Source organism: Mandrillus leucophaeus, unplaced genomic scaffold, assembly GCF_000951045.1.
Source record: "Mandrillus leucophaeus isolate KB7577 unplaced genomic scaffold, Mleu.le_1.0 Scaffold3, whole genome shotgun sequence".
NCBI classification, from domain to species: domain Eukaryota; kingdom Metazoa; phylum Chordata; class Mammalia; order Primates; family Cercopithecidae; genus Mandrillus; species Mandrillus leucophaeus.
In genome coordinates this window covers 2,949,712-2,971,633 of record NW_012103142.1, presented here as the reverse complement: position 1 = coordinate 2,971,633, position 21,922 = coordinate 2,949,712, and the positions used below count along the sequence as shown (strand labels likewise).

Genomic DNA, 21,922 nt, shown 5'->3' with positions numbered 1-21,922 from the left:
AAAAAAAAAAAAAAGAATACACAGTGGAAGCCTTTTTAAGTAAAAGCTACAGGCTGGGTGCAATAGCTCATGCCTGTAATCTCAGCAATTTGGTAGGCCGAGGCTGGAGAATCATTTGGGCCCAGGAGTTTGAGACTTGTCTGGGTAACATAGTGAGATCACATCTCTAAAAAATTTAAAAATTAGCCAGGCATGGTGGTGCACGCCTATAGTCCCAGCTACTTGGGACTGAGGTGGGAGGATCACTTGAACTGAGGAGGACAAGGCTGGAGGGAGCCGTGATAGCACCACTGCGCTGCAGCCTGGGCAGCAGAGCAAGACCCTGTCTCAAAAATAAATGCATGAATTAATGAATTAATTAAATAAATGCTACATAGTCCTCTGTCTCACCTTTTCCCTAGACATAGGCCTGCTTCCTAAAATAACTACTTTTACCCATTGCTTTTTGTTTATTTTATTAATAGTTGGATAGACGTGCACATCTCCAGCATACTTACTGCTATTCCTTGATTCATTAGCTTTAGCTATTACCATAAATTCTTGCTATGATTGAGAAAGATATAGTTCACTTGTATTATCACCACTTATCTCTCTCTTCCTCTCAATAAAGCATTGTATTTGGACCTAGTTATCTAACAGCTTTATTGAGACATAATTTGTATGCCATAAATTCACCCATCTAGGCCGGGTGTGGTGGCTCACGCCTGTAATCCCAGCACTTTGGGAGGCCGAGGCAGGCGGATCACGAGGTCAGGAGATCCAGACCATCCTGGCTAACATGGTGAAACCCTGTCTCTACTAAAAATACAAAAAATTAGCCAGGCGTGGTGGCGGGCGCCTGTAGTCCCAGCTACTGGGAGCTTGCAGTGAGCCAAGATTGTACCACTGCACTCCAGCCTGAGCAACAGAGCGAGACTCAAACACACACACATGCACACACACACACAATTCACCCATCTAGTGCACAGTTCCATTGTTTTAATATAATCAGAATTGTTGTAGCTCACCATGATCTAAATTTAGAGCATTTTTATCCTCCTGTAAGAAAACTCCAAACCCATTAATAGTAACTCACCATTACTCCCTTTACTCAGACCCTGGCAACTGCTAATCTACTTTCTGTTTCAGTGGATTTCCCTTTTCTGGACATTTCATGTAAATAAAATCTTATGATTATGTGGTCTTTTGTAGCTGGCTTCTCTTAGTATAATGTTTTCAAGGTTCATTCATCTTGTTAAAGCAGGTATCAGTACATTATTTCTTTTTATGTATAGATATGTGAATTTTGTTTTGTTTTGTGGATACTCAGCAGTTGGTGGACATTGGATTATTTCTACTGTTTGGCTATTAATGAATAATGCTGTATTTGTATATTCCACCCTGCCCCCAGGAATCAGTCAGCATTTTACTTTATAGTAAAAAATTCATAGTAAGTTCCTGCATTTCCAGGTTAACCAGATCCCATTCGGGTTAACACTACTGGTAACAAAATCATACAGCTATGCATTGTGAACATCCATGTACAACTTTTTGTGTGGATACATGTTTTCATCTCTTGGTATATACCTAGAAGTGGAATTGCTGGGTCATATGGTAATTCTAATGTTTAGCATTTTGAGGAATTAACAAACTTTTCCAAAGTGGTTGTGCCATTTTACATTCCCACCAGCAATGTGTAAGGGTTCCAGTTTTTTTCACTTCTTCACCAACACTTGTTATTATCTATTTTGATTACTTTCTAACTTAGGAAAACTTCAAACTGTTTTGTCTGCTCTCACACCACAACAATGAACACAGACTCCTGTGCCAAATGTGTGAAACTTTCTCCCCCGCCATACACCACGCAATCGGTTCTGCAGTAGATACCAGCTAGATGTCCTCTGATTCAATTCAGTTCTGACATTGTCTTCCTGGAGACCCCACGGATTGAGGACTCACGCCTCAATACTGCCCTTCCCCCATTTCCAATGCCAGTTGCAAGCCCAGGTTGTTTTACCTGTGCTTCTGATCAACTGGCTATAAATTGGATTTTCCATGACACCTCCTTGGGTTGAATTAATTTGCTAGAGGAGCTCACAGAACTCAGGGCAACATGTTTACTGGGTTTTTTTTGTTGTTGTTGTTGTTTTTTAATGAAGGGTATTACAAAGGATAGAGATGAATAGATGCATAGGGCCTAAGAGAGCTTCCATGCCCTCTCTGGGTGCACCACCCTCTAGGAATCTCTACTTATTCAGCTGTCTGGAAGCTCTCCATACCTCATCCTCTTGGGCCTTTCATGGAGACTTCATTGGATAGGCATGAACAAAGCATGGACAACTGTGTAGAAATGTGATTGGACAAAAAGAGTACGACCTAATAGACTGAGTATAGAAACCCAGCAGGGCCTGTCTGTTCAGATTCTTGGCCTCTCTGTGCATCATTCGTTCCCCCAAGGTATGGGGTAGGACCTCTGAAATGAGGATCTTATGAATCAGAATCAGATAAGGTAGGTCAGATAATTTCTTTATGGAAAGACACGGAAGGATTACATTACTGCAGTGGGAAGAAAAAGGAGCAGGTGAAAGAGGGCAGGAGGTCTGTTTTCCGAGGCCTGCTTTTGAGACCTAAAGAGCCCCAACATTATAACAAAAAGACTGATGAGGGCTGTGGGAGTTATGAGCCAGGAACTGTGAATGAACACACACACACACACAAGCATATGCCTCAACCTTTCTTTTTGGTTTCATCAACTATAGGCACTTTAACTTTGTAACATGAGAATATTGGTGGACTTTTCTTTCTTTCCCAACTGCCCCCTAAATTCTGTCTTTACAATCTTTACAAAGAATCCTTACGTTCTAGTTTGCAGCCATAATTAAGTGTTTTGTGCTTTATCATTGGGTTGATTTTGAAGTAGAAAATCAATAATCTGCATTTATGTTATTTTGACTGTGTCTTGTGACTATAATTACGTAACTTTTTTTTGTTTAGATTTTGTTTCTTGGAATTTGTAATTACATTTTTCTCCCTTATGTTACCTCTTTTTTTTATCATATTGTTAGATTCTTCCAGAAAGTATGTCTCAAGCATACTTTCTTGTCTTTGTTTTTTTCCCTGGAATATCTCAGAGCCCTCTGGTCTCTGGCTCTAGGTCAGATTAAATGCATTTCAGGCCTTCTCTATAGTTGTGCTCTTGGAACTTCCTTTTTGGCTCTTCTGTTTTTCATCTGTAAAACAGAATCCTATGGATCCTATGTCCTCTTTCTCAGTTTTACTGCTTTGTTTTCTTGACCTCAGGTAACTTCTTCAGACAAGATGAATGAGAGATAAGTTTCAGTGTCTGTCCATATTTGAAAAACTTTATTCTGCTCTCAAATGCTGTTGAAACTTAGACTAGGTTTAAAAAAATCCTCAGAATTTAGAAGTCATTGCCTCATTGTCTTTTAGTGTATTGGCTTTCTGATGAGATAGATAATGACAGTCTAATTACTGCTCTTCTAGCTTTTTTTTTCCTAGAAGCCTTTAGAGTCTTCTTAACACTGGGATTTTAAAAATTCCCTAATAATGATTTAAGTGGAGCTTCCATTCAATCTCCAGAAATTTCTTGAATTTCTTTAATAATTTTATCTCTTCTATTTTCGTAAGTTTCTCTTTCTGCAACTCTGATTATTCAGATGTGGGAACTTCTGGATTGATTGTGTTTGTCTCATCTCTTTTTGAGCATTATTATCTTGAATAGAGATATTACGGGATAATGGGCAATTATGAGATAAGTGGGCATTTTTTCCCCCTGCATTTAGGGAATGGTCAACTTTATTTTCTAAAACTTCTTTCTGACTTTACTCGTCTTTTAGACTACAGCATCATAGTCTATATGGAAATGGACATCATTTAACATTTCTCTATTCATATTAACTAGTTTTTAAGTTTTGTCTTTCTCCTGAATGCATATCTCTCCTCTAGGGTCAGTTTTCCAATTGCTTATCTTGGTCTCTGTCTTTGGGGCTGTGGACTTTCCCCAAATGTTCAATGATCTTTAGTTACCTTTTATTTTTATGGATGAGGCATTAGAGACCTGATTGATAACCCTACGTCCCTAGCAAGGCTTTTTCTTTCTTTCTTTCTTTTAATTTTATTTGAGACAGAGTCTTACTCTGTCACCCAAGCTGGAGCACAGTGACATGATCTCGGCTCATTGCAACCTCTGTCTCCCAGATTCAAGCGATTCTCACACCTCAGCCTCCCAAGTAGCTGCGATTATAGGTGCGTGCCACTGCGCCTGGCTCATTTTTGTATTTTTAGTAGAGACAGGGTTTCACCATGTTGGCCAGGCTGGTCTTGAACTCCTGGCCTCACGTGATCCACTGACCTCAGCCTCCCAAAGTCCTGGGACTACAGGCATGAGCCACTGTGCCTGGCCAGCTTTTTCTTTAGGGTAAATAGGTAGGAGGGTACCTGTGTGATGTTTGGTCCCCCTGAATGCCAGAATCTGGACAACTTTACTCTGGGGTACCATCATCTACACTAACAGCATTTGTTCTTTCCAGTTTATTTCATTTTCTTTAGAGAATAGACCTCCCTTTTTTCCCCTGCAAGATAAATACCAGCCTGTCTGCTGTGCAGTGTACAGTGTCAACTCCATTATGCAAGCCTTCAGTTAATCTCCCGCCACCCCCTTTTTTTGAGACAAGGTCTGCTCTGTTGCCCATGCTGGAGTGCAGTGGCACAATCATGACTCACTGCAGCCTCAACCTCCCAGCTTCAAGCATTCCTCCCACCTCAGTTCCCCTAGTAGCTGGGACTACAGGCATGCACCACCAAGCCCGGTTAATTTTTGCTTTTTTTTTTTTTAATGATGAGGTTTCACCATGTTTCCCAAGCTGGTCTTGAACTTTTAGGCTCAAGGGATCTGCCCGCCTTGGCCTCACAAAATGCTGGGATTACAGGTGTGAGCCACTGCAACCGCCCCATTTCATTAACTTTCATTAAGTTTGAATCAGAGAATCTGTTTCAGAATTCCATCTTAATCTCAAATTGGAGAATGTTGTTGTTCATTCAGACTCCTTATTTCCACTTAGGAAAGTGGGCCAGTGTATTACTAAATAAATTTCCCGAAGACATGTTTTCAGTTACAATGAACATTGAATCGTGCAGTTTTATAGCTAATTTTGTGTGCCCTGGGGGATTAAAAAGAAAATCAAGAATTGAGGAAGGTTGGAATGGCCACCAAAAATCTAAATCATTAGTCGCATCAAGGTATTTCTTATGTCCTAATAGCTCAGTCATAGCATGTAACTGGTTTTGCTATTAAAATGTTTTTCTGTTAATTGAATCTTTTGAAAAAATAATCTGATGGAACAGGTTGATGAAAAGGTAAATAAATACTGAAAAATTTAAGATGTATTTTCCTTTAGCCATTGAAAGGAATGCTGTGTACCCTGCCTTTTGTTTTGTTTTTGTTGTTGTTGTTTTTAGACAGAATCTTGCCTATTGCCCAGGACAGAGTGCAGTGATGCGATTTTGGCTCACTGCAACCTTTGCCTCTTGGGTTCAAGTGATTATTGTGCCTAAGCCTCCCAAGTAGCTGGGATTGCAGGTGCCTGCCACCACACCCAGCTACTTTTTGTATTTTTAGTAGAGATGGGGTTTCTTTATGTTGGCCAGGCTGGTCTCAAACTCCTGGCCTCAAATGATTTACCTACCTCGGCCTCCCAAAGTGCTGGGATTACAGGCATGAGGCCCAGAGGTACCCTGCTTTTTTTGCTTAAAGCTCCTAGAAGACAGACAACTAATAAGTGTCAAAGCCTGAATGCAAATTCAGGTTTTTCTGCTGCTTGAACTTCTCAGTGCACAAAAATTGTGATATAACTAATTGAAGACATATAGAGAAGGAAATCAGTAAATATTTTTAATGCATTATAAAATGAAATATTTACCTATCAAATAAGCTAAGTTTTCAGAATGGGGTAGCACTTAAATACCAAAAGCCCATGTGTGACTGCGGTGGGGTGTAACTTAGTACAACCTTTTTGGGAAACAGTCATACTACATAAAAATCATTAGAAGCATTCATGGCCACTGACTAGAAGGAAATATTCCAAAATGTTAATAGTTATGTCTTGAAACAAGTGTTTTCCAAATTTTCCTCATTTAACATGTTATTTTTATAAATAGGGATGTTTTAACCCCACTTAGTGGTTTAATTTTAGGGAAATAATTCTAATTACAGAATAAAGATTATCCAAAAGTATTCAACAACTATATTTTTAGTAGTGAAAAATTAGAAATAAGTTAAATGTCCAACTGAGCAGAATGTGCCAAAGTAAGCAGTGATACTTCTAAGGGAAGCATGTTAAGATTTTTTTTTTTAGGCCGGGCACGGTGGCTCAAGCCTGTAATCCCAGCACTTTGGGAGGCCGAGACAGGCGGATCACGAGGTCATGAGATCGAGACCATCCTGGCTAACACGGTGAAAATCTTTTTTTTTTTTTTTTTGGAGACAGAATTTTGCTCTTGTTGCCCTGGCTGGAGTGTAGTGTATCTCGTCTCACTGTAGCCTCCACCTCCCAGGTTCAAGCAATTCTCCTGCCTCAGCCTCTCAAGTAGCTGGGATTACAGGTGCCCACCACCACACTGGGCTAATTTTTTGTACTTTTAGTAGAGATGGGGTTTCACCATATTGGCCAGGCTAGTTTCAAACTCCTGACCTCAGGTGATCCACCCACCTCGGCCTCCAAAAGTGCTGGGATTACAGGCATGAGCCACCATGCCCAGCCTGCATGTTAAGATTTAAGAGATTTCATAGAAATTTAAAAAGTTTATGATAGAAAAAGCCAGATGCAAATTTGTTTATATAGTATGTGATTACAGATAAATATTTTTATGAAGATACAGCAACATAGTGGAAGAAGATTCAGTAGTTTATCAGTGATTATGTTTGGATATTGAGATTCAAGTAATTTTTCTCCTTTGTACTTTTTAATATTTTTCAGATTTATCATGTACTGAAGTTGTAAAGTATTTTTCTAACATGAGGTAAAACTACAGCTAATGTTTTCCTAGGCAGCCACTTGGTAATACTCTGTTCGTATTATCTGAAGATTTAGTTTTTTGTGGGGAGGGCGGCATTTGATAATGTCTTATTTTCTTCTGTCCAAATGGAATGGGCATTTTTGTATCATTTCTTAGATCTGAAACTCAGCACCGAGGCTCTGCTCCCCACTCTGAAAGTGATCTACCAGAGCAAGAAGAGGAGATTCTGGGATCTGATGATGATGAGCAGGAAGATCCTAATGATTATTGTAAAGGTAAGTTCATAAGGAGGTATGAAGTGAGACATGATCCATCTATTTGCAGTTTCTCATTTGGATGTTTGATCTATCAGCATAAACACAGTTTTATTGCTGTTTACTTGTATCCTTTTCTCTAAAACTTAGGAAATAGTATTTGTTCTTAGTCTGACTTAATTTATCAAAGCCTGATTTTATATTAAATGTTTTTACCTTTTTCCTCTTTAAAAGTTATAATACATATTTACCTTAGAAAATTCCAGAGCTGTGTTAAACAGAAAAGAATGTAAAAGCCTTCTGCAATGCTATCAGCCACATATAACCATGGTAACATTTTGGCATATAGATTTTTACAAAATACCTTCTTACTACTTTTTTTCTCATAGTGATGGCTGTTAAGTTAAACTGGAATTACAGACACTTAAATGGTGTCATCAGGTTGCCTGTTACCTTTTCTTGTTTCTTGATGAGACTTTCCAGAGTCTTTGGGTAGGAACACAAAATGGAATGTATCATACCATCTAGGAGAAGAACGTGGCCCTTATTGTCAGCTGGCAAAGATAAATATGAAAATACCTTGATTCTTGCCACTGTTGGCAGCTTTTTTGAGGCCTTCCTCTGTTTTCTGCTTTTTAGGGTTTTTTTTGTTTTGTTTTTTGAGACAGAGTTGCCCAGGCTGGAGTGCTGTGGAGTCTCAGCCTACTGCAGCCTCTTGACTCCTGAGTTCAAGCGATTCTCATGCCTCAGGCACCCACCACCACGCCTGGCTAATTTTTGGGGCTTTTTGTTTGTTTTTGTTTGTTTGTTTTTTGTGTTTTTGTTTTTTTGTTTTTGTGAAGGAGTCTCGCTCTGTTGCCCAGGCTGGAGTGCAGTTGGTATGATCTCAGCTCGCTGCAACCTCTGCCTCCCGGGTTCACGCCATTTTCCTGCCTCAGCCTCTAGAATAGCTGGGACTACAGGCGCCTGCCACCATACCCAGATAACTTTTTGTATTTTTTTCAGTAGAGACGGGGTTTCACCGTGTTAGCCAGATGGTCTCGATCTCCTGACCTTGTGATCTGCCTGCCTCGGCTTCCCAAAGTGCTGGGATTACAGGCATGAGCCACCTCACCTGGCCATTTGTTTGTTTGTTTTTGTTTGTTTTGAGACAATCTCACTCTGTCGCCCAGGCTGGAGTGCAGTGGCACGATCTCAGCTCAATGCAACCTCTGCCTCCTGGGTTCAAGCAATTCTCCTGCCTCAGCCTCCCGAGTAGCTGGGACTACAGGCACGCGCCATGACACCAGCCAATTTTTGTATTTTTAGTAGAAGACACGGTTTCACCATGTTGGCCAGGCTGGTCTCGAACTCTTGACTGCAAATGATCCACCCTCCTCAGCCTCCCAAAGTGCTGGGATTACAGGCGTGAGCCACTGCACCTGGGCTGTTTGTTTTTATTTAGAGGAACAAAATCCCGTTTGCTTACTTGTTTTTGTTTGTTTTGTTTTTTGCTAAATAATTATTCTGTCTCCTAAAAAACACCTGAGACTGTAATTGTAAGTAGATATATATTAGATATATATGTTTAAATAAACCTATTGGATTATTGAGAGACAAGAATATTGTGATATACAACCTTTTTATTGTTTTTGGATGAGGCTGTTGTAGGCTCAATCTAAATCATTAATCTTATTCACCTTTTTTATAACATGAAGTCAGTAATACTATGCGGCTGATTTGACTATTAAGGCTTTCTTCTGTTGAATTGATTGTATAAAAGAAACTTTTTGTTGATAAAAGGTATATAGATGTTGAAAAATGGTATGTAAAAATGCCTTTTCTTACCATTGTTTCTCATCCTGGTTTTTCTGATTTCCCCTGTGTCTTCCAGGAGGTTATCATCTTGTGAAAATTGGAGATCTATTCAATGGGAGATATCATGTGATCCGAAAGTTAGGCTGGGGACACTTTTCAACAGTATGGTTATCATGGGATATTCAGTAAGTTTTAGTGGTTCTGTAAAAAAATTAGTTAGATGATGTCTAAATATGTTTATCTGAGTTTCCACTGCTGATCCAGACTTCAATCTATTTCTAGCCTGATACATTTATCAGAATTTTGTTGTTAGCAATAGTGTCTATATTCTTGGAGAAATCACTTTTCTTTCGTGAAGAATCGGTATTATATATCTCCCTTTCTACTTTAGAGACAAGAGTGATTAAATTAATGCTGGTAAAGCTTTTGTCGTTTGATTTTTTTGTTATTTTTATCGTTTTCTTTTCACCCAAATATTTCTTCTGGCTGCCTGTGGGAAAATATTACAGCTATTAACCTTTTAGTTTTTGCCTATATACAGATACACAGAACACTTGGAATTTGGTAATATCTTTCCCCTTATTTATCCTCATTTTGAAGTTTTGCTTGAAATTCAGGGAGATATTCAAAAGAAGGATTTTAACTCAGAGAAAATGTTCAACAACTGAGATTATCTGAGAACAGATCTTTTATTCTTCCTACAAATGAAATCTGGCCAGTTAGCATCATTAACAAGTACAAATGTTCCCATAGGAGTAGCTTGTTTGGGCTACAGGGAAACATGAAATCAGTATTTGTCCTTTTTAACCATCTTATAGCTAAACCTTAGCTTCCTAAAGTAAGGGTAGGCTATGTAGTCTTAATTGCCTGTGTTTGTTTCTTAGGGGGAAGAAATTTGTGGCAATGAAAGTAGTTAAAAGTGCTGAACATTACACCGAAACAGCACTCGATGAAATCCGGTTGCTGAAGTCAGTGAGTATTAGATTATATGTATGAATGCAAAGAATTATAAATATATCAAGTTTCATTGAATTAAAGCACACCAAGTGGAGACTCTTCAGCATGGATAATTTTCTCTATGAAGTTCTAGTATCCTTAAAGAAGTTAAGGAAGACAACAATATTTATACATTCCATGCATGTAGTAGGGAACTGGTGGGAAATGCTATGATTAGAATTCTTACACACATGAACCAAAAAAAACCTTTCAAATGAATAAAAATATTCACTGAGCATGTTTTACAGGCCAGGTAACTACTGTCATAATGTTTTTCTTTCCTACTATGGTTAAAAGGAAAGTTGTGTAAATAAATGTATAGCATCTTTTTTGTTGTTTTCAAATATGTTATAGAATACATAATATAAAAATACTGTATTTACTGATTCCATTTATACCTGGAAACTGAGATAAATTCTATAAAAAATGTACTTTTAATTTTGTTTTAAATTAGGAATATGCCATTGTGGTAGAAGGAACTTAAACTCAGAATTAGAAAACCTGGGTTTAGGTCACCTTTACCACGATATGTTCTCCATGTTACCGTGTTTTTCTTTCTGAGTTTTAGATTTTTTATTCATAAAGTGAGAATGTTGCACCAGGAGATTTCTATGGCAGTACTTTTCTTATTTTCGACTCCTGGCCTCAAGTGATCTGCCTTATTAGCCTCCAGAGTAACTGGGGTTACAGGCAGAAGCCACTGCACCTGGCTTAAGACAGTACTTTTTAGAATGTCTGTTTGTGACAAGTTTAGGAGCCTTGTACCTACCCAAAAGTAAATACTGTTTTCTTCATTGAGAAAGTTTTTCCATGAAAAAAAAATGTTGGCTGAAATAAACAGTGCTGTTGGTGCTATAGTTGATTCGCATCCTGCAAAAGCTGCTTAGTTCCTCATAGCCTGGTAATCTGCAGTTAATTTGGAGGCCACACTTTGATATCAGGGAGCAAAATAGTTTAGCAAAATTAGAAAAATAGTTCCTGTTGGTTGTATTTCCTCTTATGAATTGACTAAGATTTTTCTCCATTAAAGCTATTGAAATTTTAGTATATTTTAAAGATAGATTTATGTGAGCTCTTTCTTGTAGTTAATTTGCTGTAAGTATTCTTCCCATACCATTTGGCTTATTTCCATGCTTTACTCTCATTTCCCCACTACAGGTTCGCAATTCAGACCCTAATGATCCAAACAGAGAGATGGTTGTTCAACTACTAGATGACTTTAAAATATCAGGAGTTAATGGAACACGTATCCTTTTAAAAACCTATTTGAGAATAAATCATCCCAATCCCAAAGAAAGGAACTAGATTTGTTGTGTAGATGGCCTTGGTGTCTTTTCTCAAGGCAAACTATAATAAAATTACCTCTTTTATTGTACACTTCTGAACACAGATCTGAATTTTGTCTGATTTTGTGTGGTGTGATTTTTCAGGATATTGCTTTAAGTTTTTCGTCCCCTTTTCAGGCAATTAGACCGAAATCAAAGAAACTTTTAGAAAATGCCTTGTATCACCAAGTAAAGAATCTATGATTTTTGTTAGCACAGAAACCTTAAGGGAAGTAATTTATTATGAAAAATAGTGTGTTGGCTGGGCATGGTGGCTCACACCTGTAATCCCAGCACTTTGGGAGACTGAGGCAGGTGGATAACCTGAGGTCAGGAGTTCGAGACCCACCTGGCAAACATGGTGAAACCCTGTTTCTACTAAAATACAAGAATTAGCTGGGCATGGTGACAGGCTCCTGTAATCCCAGCTACTGGGGAGGCTGAGGCTGGAGAATCACTTGAACCCGGGAGGCAGAGGTTGCAGTGAGCCGAGATTGAGCCCACTGCACTCCAGCCTGGGCGACAGAGCCGGACTCTGTCTTAAAAAAAAAAAAAAAGATACTGTCTAAAAGAAAGAAAGAGAAAGATAAAGAAAGGAAGAAACTGGGTAAACAATTTAAAGTATGATTGTATTTATTATACTAAGCCTCAACTTTGAAGAGGCTGTGAATGTAGATTATGTTTAGAGTCTAAAAGGGTGTAATTATTCGTGTTCTGTTATAATGAAAAACTGACTTGTTTTATGTTTTTATCTGGATTTTTAGAATTGTAGAATTGGAAGGAACTGTAGCTGATTTTCATCACAGGTATCAAAGTGATGTGCGGTGAGCTAATTGAAAAGTTGTTGAAACAGCTATGCTTATAAAGGTCAATCAGATTTTTCAGTAAAAGTTGAAGTCGAATCTTACTTAGATTGGAGAATCTAAAATACCTGTTTATAAGCTAGTCTTAAAATGTATAAAGACATTTCATATATTATTTTACTTTTCATGCATGTTTAGCTTCTTTTAATGCACATTCCTAATTGCTGTTGATCTTTTTTTATTTAAAGGAGACAGGATTACATGTGACTATAGTTTCATGTAGACTATGGGAAGAGATTTGAACAGAGAAGCAGGAAGGAAGTTGGAAAGGAGAGAAAACAGTTGATAATGTGGAAAGACTATTGTTCTAAAGTCAATTCTGAGTCATTTCTTAGAAAAATACAAATCACAGTTCCCCCAGATGTCTAAGGAAAACTGCTGCAACCATCTTAAAACAGTATCTTGTGCTTATTGTGGTCATTTTGTAGATGGCTTTCTCTCTCTCTCTCTCTCTCTCTCTCTCTCTCTCTCTCTCTGTGTGTTTTCAAAGAATTAATAATTCTAACCAAGAAATTTTTAAAAAACACACACAGGGTGTCACGATGGCCGTATCTGTTTTTTCTATTATTTAATCTTGTAATGTTTTTCATTGTGCCAGATTTCTTTACTAATTTGCGAAAGTTCCAAGTAAAACTATAGAAATACTCTCGAATCTCCCCGGTAATGCTGAGTACCTTTATTTGACCCTAACTAAGCAAAGAAGGCTTTTTAACTATTGAAATATCTTAGTATGTTTGAATTTCAAGTTCCAAGATATTTTTCTTTTCTTTTTCTTTTTCTTTTTTAGATGGAGTTTCATTCTTGTTCCCTAGGCTGGAGTTCAATGGCACAATTTCGGCTTGCTATAACCTCTGCCTTCCGGGTTCAAATGATTCTCCTGCCCTAGCCTCCCAAGTAGCTGGGATTACAGATGCATGCCACCATGCCCAGCTAATTTTGTATTTTTCATAGAGACGGGATTTCTCCATGTTGGTCAGGCTGGTCTCACACTCCTGACCTCAAGTGATCTGCCCGCCTCGGCCTCCCAGAGTGCTGGGATAACAGGTGTGAGCTACTGCGCCCTGCCCTCAAGATATTTTTCAAACATTGCTAGGTGATTTCTCTGTAGCTTCTGTCCATTGATTCCCTATTTTCTTTTCTCCCTTTGTTCTTAGCCATTTTTTCCTTTCTTCATCTTTATCTCCCAGCTGTCTTTGCTCCTGCATTATTTACTACTATTAGAGATTGAAAGGATATAACTCAGAACGCTATGTTAAGGGTTAGTAATGGCTCATGTCACTCTCCTACTCCTACCCATTTTCCCAACATAACATACCCACACAGAGCTGTACATTCACATTCGTGTGTTTATGTTTGTTCAGGCATTTTTTTCTCTGGACCACTATCGTTTCTCATATTAAAATATAAAGGACACTAAACTAGAAAGTTAGTTCTTACAGAATTCCATGTAAACTGGCTCACTCTACTTGCCTGGAGGGTGAGGGGAAAAGAATGATTAAGAAGGAGGACAGTTGGTTTCTCTGTATAATGTTGACATTAGCCAGTCATTATTATCTACCTATATGACTTCCTGTGTCTTTAGGATACTTTTTTTTTTCATGCTATATGCTGTCTTTTTTGCTAGCTCCTTTTATTCATAATGTGCCCTAAATGTGCTTACTCAATAATGTAAGCCTTTTATTTTCAGCCTTTTGTTATTTTCTTTCCACTGTCTCCCCAAGAGATTTTTTTTAAATTTAACCTTGTGATTTCAATTACCAGTGCTTCTGATTGCTACTCATTAGCTTTCTTTCACTCCAATTATTTGGCTCTTCCTTTTTGCCAATTGATTATGATGTTCTATCAAATATTTTTTTAAGCTACTATATGTTTGGTCATTTTAATATCACTGCTTACAAATTAAAACAACATTTTCAAATTGTAATATTTCTTTCAACAAATAAAAAGCAGATCAAAGCTAGAAACATTAAGAGAATAGCTTTACAATCCTATTTTATGTTTAGGCTTTTTAAGTAATCTGCATTTTAAATAATCTTGTTCTGACAAATTTTTTATTTAATTGCTTTTTAATTTTTATGTATTTATTTGTTTTGAGACAGAGTTTCGTTCTTGTTGCCCAGACTGGAATGCAGTGGCTCAATCTCGGCTCATTGCAACCTCCGCCTTCTGGGTTCAAGTGATTCTCCTGCCTCACCCTCCCGAGTAGCTGGGATTAGAGGTGCACATCACCATGCGCGGTTACTTTTTGTATTTTTAGTAGAGGCAGGGTTTTGCCATGTTGATGAGGTTGGTCTCTAACTCCTGACTTCAGGTGATCCACCCGCCACAGCCTCCCAAAGTGCTGGGATTACAAGCATGAGCCACCGTGCCCAGCCTATTTAATTCCTTGTTTAAAAACATTTCTTGGCCAGGTGCAGTGGCTCACGCCTGTTATCCTAGCACTTTGGTAGGCCAAGGCGGGTGGATCACGAGGTCAGAAGTTCAAGACCAGACTGGCCTACATGGTGAAACCCCGTCTCTACTAAAAATACAAAAATTAGCGAGGCGTGGTGGCACGTGCCTGTCCCAGCTACTTGGGAGGCTGAGGTAGGAGAATCGTTTGAACCCGGAAGGCGGAGGTTGCAGTGACCTGAGATCATGCCACTGCACTCCAGCCTGTGTGACAGAGCAAGACTCCACCACGGGGGTTAAAAAAATTTTTTTTCCCAGCAGAATCGTAGGTAAATTTCAAATGTAAAGAAGTAGGAATAGTTTAACGAATCCCCACAGATCCATTACCCATTTCAGGAGTTATCAGCTTATAGCCAATCTTGTTTTGTCTGTACCTCCTGATAATTCTGTAGCCAATCTTAAACATTTTATCAGTAATTGTTTTAAAGTGCATTTCTAAACGGCAAGGACTCTTAAAATATTACCTAGCCAGTCACTGTATCTCATGCCTGTAATCCCAGCACCTTGTGAAGCTGAGGTGTTCAAGACTAGCCTGGGCAGCATAGCAAGACCCTGTCTCTACAAAAATGAAAAATACTAGACAGGCATGGTAGCTCATGCCTGTAGTCCCAGCTACTTGGGAGGCTGAAGCAGCAGGGTCACTTGAGCCTGGGAGTTTGAGGCTGCAGTGAGCTGTGATAGCACCACTATACTCCAGTGTGGCTGGCAGAACAAGATGCATTCTCTGACAAAAAGATTTGTTAAATAAGAAGATAACCTGAATGCAATTATTATACCAAAAAAAAAAAATTGGGGCCAGTTTTAGTCACAAGTTTCTCTAGTCAGTGTTTCAATCTCTCCAAATGTCTTGTGCTTTATTTTGTTTTTGTCTGCTGCTGCTGCTGCTACTATTACTACTGCTACCACTGGTTGTTGTTATTGTTCTTATTGTTCTTCTTCCTCTGTGGTCTAATTTTTTCTTTATTGTGGTAAAGTACACATAACATAAAATTGTGCAGTCATTACCATCATCCATCTTCATACCTTTTTGTCTTGTAAAACTGAAACTCTACCTGTTAAATGACTATTAGATCTCATTGGTTTATTGTGTTAAGTCATCTGTTTCCTTGCTTATCTTCTGTCTGCTTGTTCTAAACATTATTGAGAGTGTGGCATTAAAGTCAACTATTATTGTAGAACTATTTCTCCCTTTAATTATGTCAATTTTTGTTTAATATAGTTTGGTGGTCTTTTAATAAGTATGTAAATGTCTATAATTGTTATATCTTGGTGGTATGTTGAACCTTTTATTAATATATATAATATCCTTCTTTATCTCTTGCAACTTTTTCTGATTTAAAGTCTATTTTGTCTGATATTAGTATAGCCACCCCTGATTTCTTTTGGTTACTATTTGCATGGAATCTTTTCTTCAACCTTTCACTTTTAATCTGTTTGTGTATTTGGATCTAAAGTGAGTCTCTTGTAGACAGCATATAGTTGGATCATTTTTTTATATATATATTCTACCAAACCAAAGTTATATGAGCTTTTAGACTAATAATTATTATTTGACATATTGGGTTTTTAAATCATGTAGAAAACAAAAAGAGTTATAAACCATTATTACAATAATACTAGCTTTTATAATTACTCAAGTATTTACCTTCATTGATAATCTTTATTTCTTCATATGGATGCCTGGCTTTGTGTTATTGTTTAGTGTCTTTTCATTTCACCTTATAGGACTCCCTTGACCATTTCTTACAGGGCACATGTGGTAATGAACTCGATCAGCTTCTGTTTACATGGGATGTCTTAATTTTTCTCTCACTTTTGAAATACTGTTTTGCTTAATACAGGATTCTTGGTTGACATTATTTTTCTTTTAGTATTTCGAATATATTGGCCCACTGCTTTCTGGCCTCCAAAATTTCTAATGGGAAACTTGCTGATAATCTTATTGAGGATCCCTTGTATGTGAAGAGTCACTCTTCTTGATGCTTTCAAGATTCCCTCTTTATCTCTCAAAAGTTTGATTATAATATGTCTTGGTGTGGGTCTCTTTGAGTTCATCTTACTTGATGCTCATTAAGCTTCTTGGATTCATGTCTTTCATCAAATTTGAGAAGTTTTCAACCATTGTTTTTTTCAAATATTCTCTCTGGCTGTTTCTTCTTTTTTATTTTTTTATTTTTTTATTTTGAGATGGAGTCTCACCACTCTGTCACCCAGTCTGGAGTACAGTGGTGCAATCTCTGCCTCCCGGGTTCAAGCTGTTCTCCTGCCTCAGCCTTCCGAGTAGCTGGGATTACAGGTGCACACCACCACACGCAGCTAATTTTTGTGTATCAGTAGAGATGAGATTTCACCACGTTGGCCAGGCTGGTCTCGAAGTCCTGACCTCAAGTGATCTACTTGCCTTGGCCTCCCAAAGTGCTGAGATTAGAGGCGTGAGCCACCGTGCCCAGCCTCCTCCTCTGTTCTTCTGGGACTGCCACAGTGTATATTTGGTCTACTTGATGAAGTCCCACAGGTCCCTTAAGTCTCTTCACTTTTCTTCAATCTTTTTTCTTTCTGTTCCTCACACTTGATAATTTCCATCATCCTAACTTCAGGTTTGCTGATTCTTTCTTCTGGCTACCCAGATCTGCCTTTGAATCCCTCTAGTTAATTTTTTATTTCGGTTATTGTACTTTTCAGCACCAGAATTCCTTTGGTTTCTTCTTAGTTTTTTTTTTATCCTTATTAATATTTCCATTTTGTTTATATATTGTTTTCTTGACTTTCTCCACATCTTTTGTTCTTTGAGCTTTTTTTTTTTCCCCCCCCCGAGATAAGGTCTTGCTCTGTCAAGGTCTTCACACCACCCAGGCTGGAGTGTGGTGTTGGGAACACGGCTCACATCAGCCTTGACTACCCAGACTCAAGTGCTTCTCCTGCCTAAGCCTCCAGACTACGGGTGCATACCACCACACCCAGCTAATTTTTAAACTTTCTGTAGAGATGGAGTCTCACTGTGTTGCCCAGATTGGTCTTGAACTCCTGAGTTTAAGCAATCCTCCTGCCTTGGCCTCCCAAAGTGATAGGGTTACAGGAATGAGCCACCACACCTGGCCTGAGCATCTTTAAGACGTTTGTTTTAAAGTCTTTATCTAGTAGGTCTGCATCAAGTCTTTTTCAGGGACAGTATCTATTGATTTATTTTTGTCAATTGAATATGCTGTACTTAACTATTTTTTCATATGCCTTGTGATTTTCTTTTGAAAACTGGACTTTTAAATCTGATATGGTAACTCTGGAAATTAGATTTGGCCATATCCCTAAGGTTTGATGGGGTTTGTTATTTTATTTATTTTTTTTTTTCTGAGACAGGATCTCACTGTCTTGCCAAGGCTGGAGTACAGTGACACAGTCATGACTTACTGCAGCCTCGACGTCCTGGATTCAAGCAATCCTCCTGCCTCACCCTTTCAAATAGCTGAGATTACAGTTGTATGCCACCACACCCAGCTAATTTTTTATTTTTTTGTGGAGATGGGATCTTGCTGTGTTGCCCAGGCTGGTCTCAAACCCCTGGACTCAAGCAGTCATCCTGCCTCGGCCTCCCGAAGTGCTGGGGTTACATGCATGAGCCACTGTGCCTGACCCTGTTTTGTTTTTGTTTTTGTTATGTAGTCTGTCTCTTCCAAGGATCCGCCTGAGACGTAAACGAAAGGCCTTTGCTCAGTCTGCATCTTTCCCTGGACATGCACAGTCACTTTCTGATTTTACCTCTATATGCAGTTGCTTTTGAATGTCCTAGTCTATTTATTTATTTAGAGACAAGAGTCTCTCTCTGTCACACAGACAGGTACAGTGGCACCGTCTCAGCTCACTGCAACCTCTGCCTCCTGGGTTCAAGCAATTCTTCTGCCTCAGCCTCCCATGTAGCTGGGATTACAGGTGCGTGCCACCACACTTGACTAATTTTTGTATTTTTAGTAGAGACAGCATTTCACCATGTTGGCCAGGCTGGTCTCGAACTGCTGGCCTCAAGTGATCTGCCCACCTTGGCCTCCCAAAGTGCTGAGATGAGAGGTGTGAGCCACCATGCCTGGCCATAAATGTCCTAGTCTTAATGTCTGACTCCCAAAGGGGAAAAAGAAAGAAATGAAGGAGAGAAAATAGGGCATTGGCCCTATAAATCCTTGCAAGATCACTTCAGCCAGAGGAGGGGCTTAAAACAATGGAGCAGGGGTACAAACATGGCCACCCACCTTTCTGATACTTGGAACAGGATCCTTTTTGCTCACTGTGGCTCCAACAAACTGTGTGTAGGGCTGCTTGCTGTAGGATTAGGGGATAGGTGGGTGCCACGGTGCTAAGAGCTGAAATTGACCAACATTTATAATAATTTATTATCCAAGCCTCTTCTGGAAGTTGTGAGCATTCAGTAGACTCCAGAGTTTCTTAAGAATCACATTAGACAGATTCTGCCACTGCATTGGTTGTCTAGGTGGGGAAACAGATTTCTGGTGGCTTCTTACTCTACCATCTTCTCAGAATCTTCTCTAGTTTGTGATTCTTACTTGAGTCAGGATCTGTATGACATTTTGGCAGTTTATTACCTGGCATCAAGATGTTCCAGGCTCACCTTATGAATTTCCTGTCTTAAATCTAGAATCAGTTTTTCTCTAAGAAACCCTAATTCCATTGAATGGGAAATGATATCCAGAATCTAAGCACTTCGGGGTATGCTTTGCTGCTTGGTGAATCTTTACCTTTATGATTTGTTGATTCATTGCAAAAAGCACATACTTTCACCTCCTTCCTGTCTTCCCTTTTTAGGGGTCACTATTTGAGTTGCCCCCACAGCTTACTCTTTTGTGGATGTGTGGATTTGTTTGGATTATTTTTCCAAATTGTTTTATTTTGAACTAATTCTGTTGCTGTGCCGTTAAGTTCACTAATCTTTTTCTTCTACAATAATCTGCCATTTATTCCATCCAGTGTGTTTTCATCTCTCACATTGCACTTTTTGTCTCCGGAAGTTCATTTTCAGTCCTTTTTTTTTTTTTTTGAGATGGGGTCTCCCTCTGTTGCCCAGGATGGAGTGCAGTGGCGCAGTCTTGGCTCACTGCAACCTCCGCCTCCTGGGTTCAAGTAATTCTCCTGCCTTAGCCTCCTGAGTAGCTAGGACTACAGGTATACGCCACCACACCTGGCTAGTTTTCTTTGTATTTTTAGTAGAGACGAAGTTTCACCATATTGGTCAGGCTGGTCTCGAACTCCTGACCTCGTGATCCATCCGCCTTGGCCTCCCAAAGTGCTTGGGATTACAGTCGTGATCCACCACGCCTGGCCCATTTTCAGTCTTCTAAAAAATACCTTTCATATCTCTACTTAATTTTTTGAACATATGGAATACAGCTATGATAACCATTTAATGTCCCTGTCTAATTCTAACATCTGTGATGGTTCTGAGTCAGTTTCACATGATTGATTATTTTAATTTTGGATATGTTTTATTGCCTGGTGATCACATTTGTAAGTTTTACCTTATTGGCTGCTGGATGTTTTGTATTTCTGTAAATCTTCTTAAGCGTTGTTGTGGGATGCTATTATGTTACTCGGAAAGTGTTTTATCCGTTTAGATTTTACTTTTATGATTTGTTAGATGGATCCAAAGCATTGCTCAGTCCAGAGCTAATCATTCCCTCTGCTGAGGCAAGACCTTCCCAAGTATATCCTACCCAAATACCCTGTGACTGAATTTTTCTAGTCTCTTTGCTGGGAACAGGCACTGTTCCAAGCCCTATGCGAATGCTAGGCATTGTTCTCTATAATCCTTTAAGATGTTTTTTTCTTCTCTGCCTCTGCTAGTTTCCTCACACACATGTGCTTTGCTGAATCCTTACAGGGGCGGGCCCCCTCAGCAAATCGCCAGATTTCTCTCTTTCTGCAGCTCTCCCCTCTCTGATACCTTGTTCAGTGAATTATAGCTGCCTTGGTCTCTCCAGACTCTCAACTATTTGAGTTGCCCTCCCAGCTTACTCTTTTGTGGATGTGTGGATTTGTTTGGATTATTTTTCCAAATTGTTTTATTTTGAACTAATTCTGTTGTTCATTGATTCAACTTGTGGAGTCTACCTGGAAAGCCTCAAGGCAATAAGATGGGGCAATCCCCGGGTTCAACTCTTGTTTCTTTTTTTCAGGAACCACTGTACTTGTTGTCTAATGTCCAGAGTCTTCTGTTGTTTCTGTATTTGGTCTATTTGAGTATTGTTTTTTCAATAAGATAAATCCAGTCCCTGTTACTCCATCTTGGCTAAAGCAGAAAACTTGATAGGTGCTAGGTTTTTTGGGGGGTTTTTTGGTTTTTTTTTTTTTTTGTATTTTGTTTTCTTTTTGAGACAGGGTCTCACTCTGTCGCTCAGGCTAGAGTGCAGTGGCATGATCTCTGCTTACTGTAGCCTTAACCTCCTGGGCTCAGGTGATCCTCTCACCTCAGCCTCCCGAGTAGGTGGGACTACAGGAACACGCCACCACACTTGGCTAATTTTTGGATTTTTCTTATAGAGATGGGATTTTACCTTGTTCCCCAGGCTGGTCTCCTTGAACTCCTGGGCTCAAAGGATCCACCTGTCTCGGCCTCCCAAAGTGCTAGGATTACAGGCATGAGCTACCATGCCTGGCCCTTCATAGGTTTTATATTTAAGAATTTGCCAAGCAGTTTTCCAAAGCATGTGTACCATTTTAGACTTCCTCCTAGCATAATACAAGAGTTCTAACTGTTGGACAACCTCACCTACATTTGGTGATGTTTAGTTTTTTTATTTTAGTCATTTATTAGTTTGAGATGCTATCTTATTGTAATTTTGTTTTTTGTTGTTTTTTTTTTTTTTGAGACGGAGTCTCGCTTAGTCACCCAGGCTGGAGTGCAGTGGCCAGATCTCAGCTCACTGCAAGCTCCGCCTCCCGGGTTTACGGCATTCTTCTGCCTCAGCCTCCCGAGTAGCTGAGACTACAGGCGCCCGCCACCTCGTCCAGCTAGGTTTTTGTATTTTTTAGTAGAGACGGGATTTCACCGTGTTAGCCAGGATGGTCTCGATCTCCCGACCTCGTGATCCACCCGTCTCGGCCTCCCAAAGTGCTGGGATTACAGGCTTGAGCCACCGTGCCCAGCCTCTTATTGTAATTTTGATCTGTGTTTGAAGTTGTCATGTACTTTTAATTTTAGGTAATTTGGAACGTTTCTTTT

At 39.2% G+C, this 21,922-nt stretch overlaps 1 protein-coding gene across 1 annotated transcript in view; it reads left to right on the top strand.

The window, feature by feature from the left end:
- Positions 1 to 7,144: 7,144 nt before the first annotated feature.
- SRPK1 (SRSF protein kinase 1) overlaps positions 7,145 to 21,922 on the top strand; it is a 68,980-nt gene continuing 54,202 nt past the window's right edge. Inside the window, 4 exon segments of the mRNA XM_011986577.1 lie at positions 7,145 to 7,289; positions 9,142 to 9,250; positions 9,950 to 10,037; positions 11,220 to 11,307. Coding sequence (XP_011841967.1) covers positions 7,145 to 7,289; positions 9,142 to 9,250; positions 9,950 to 10,037; positions 11,220 to 11,307 — 430 coding nt within the window.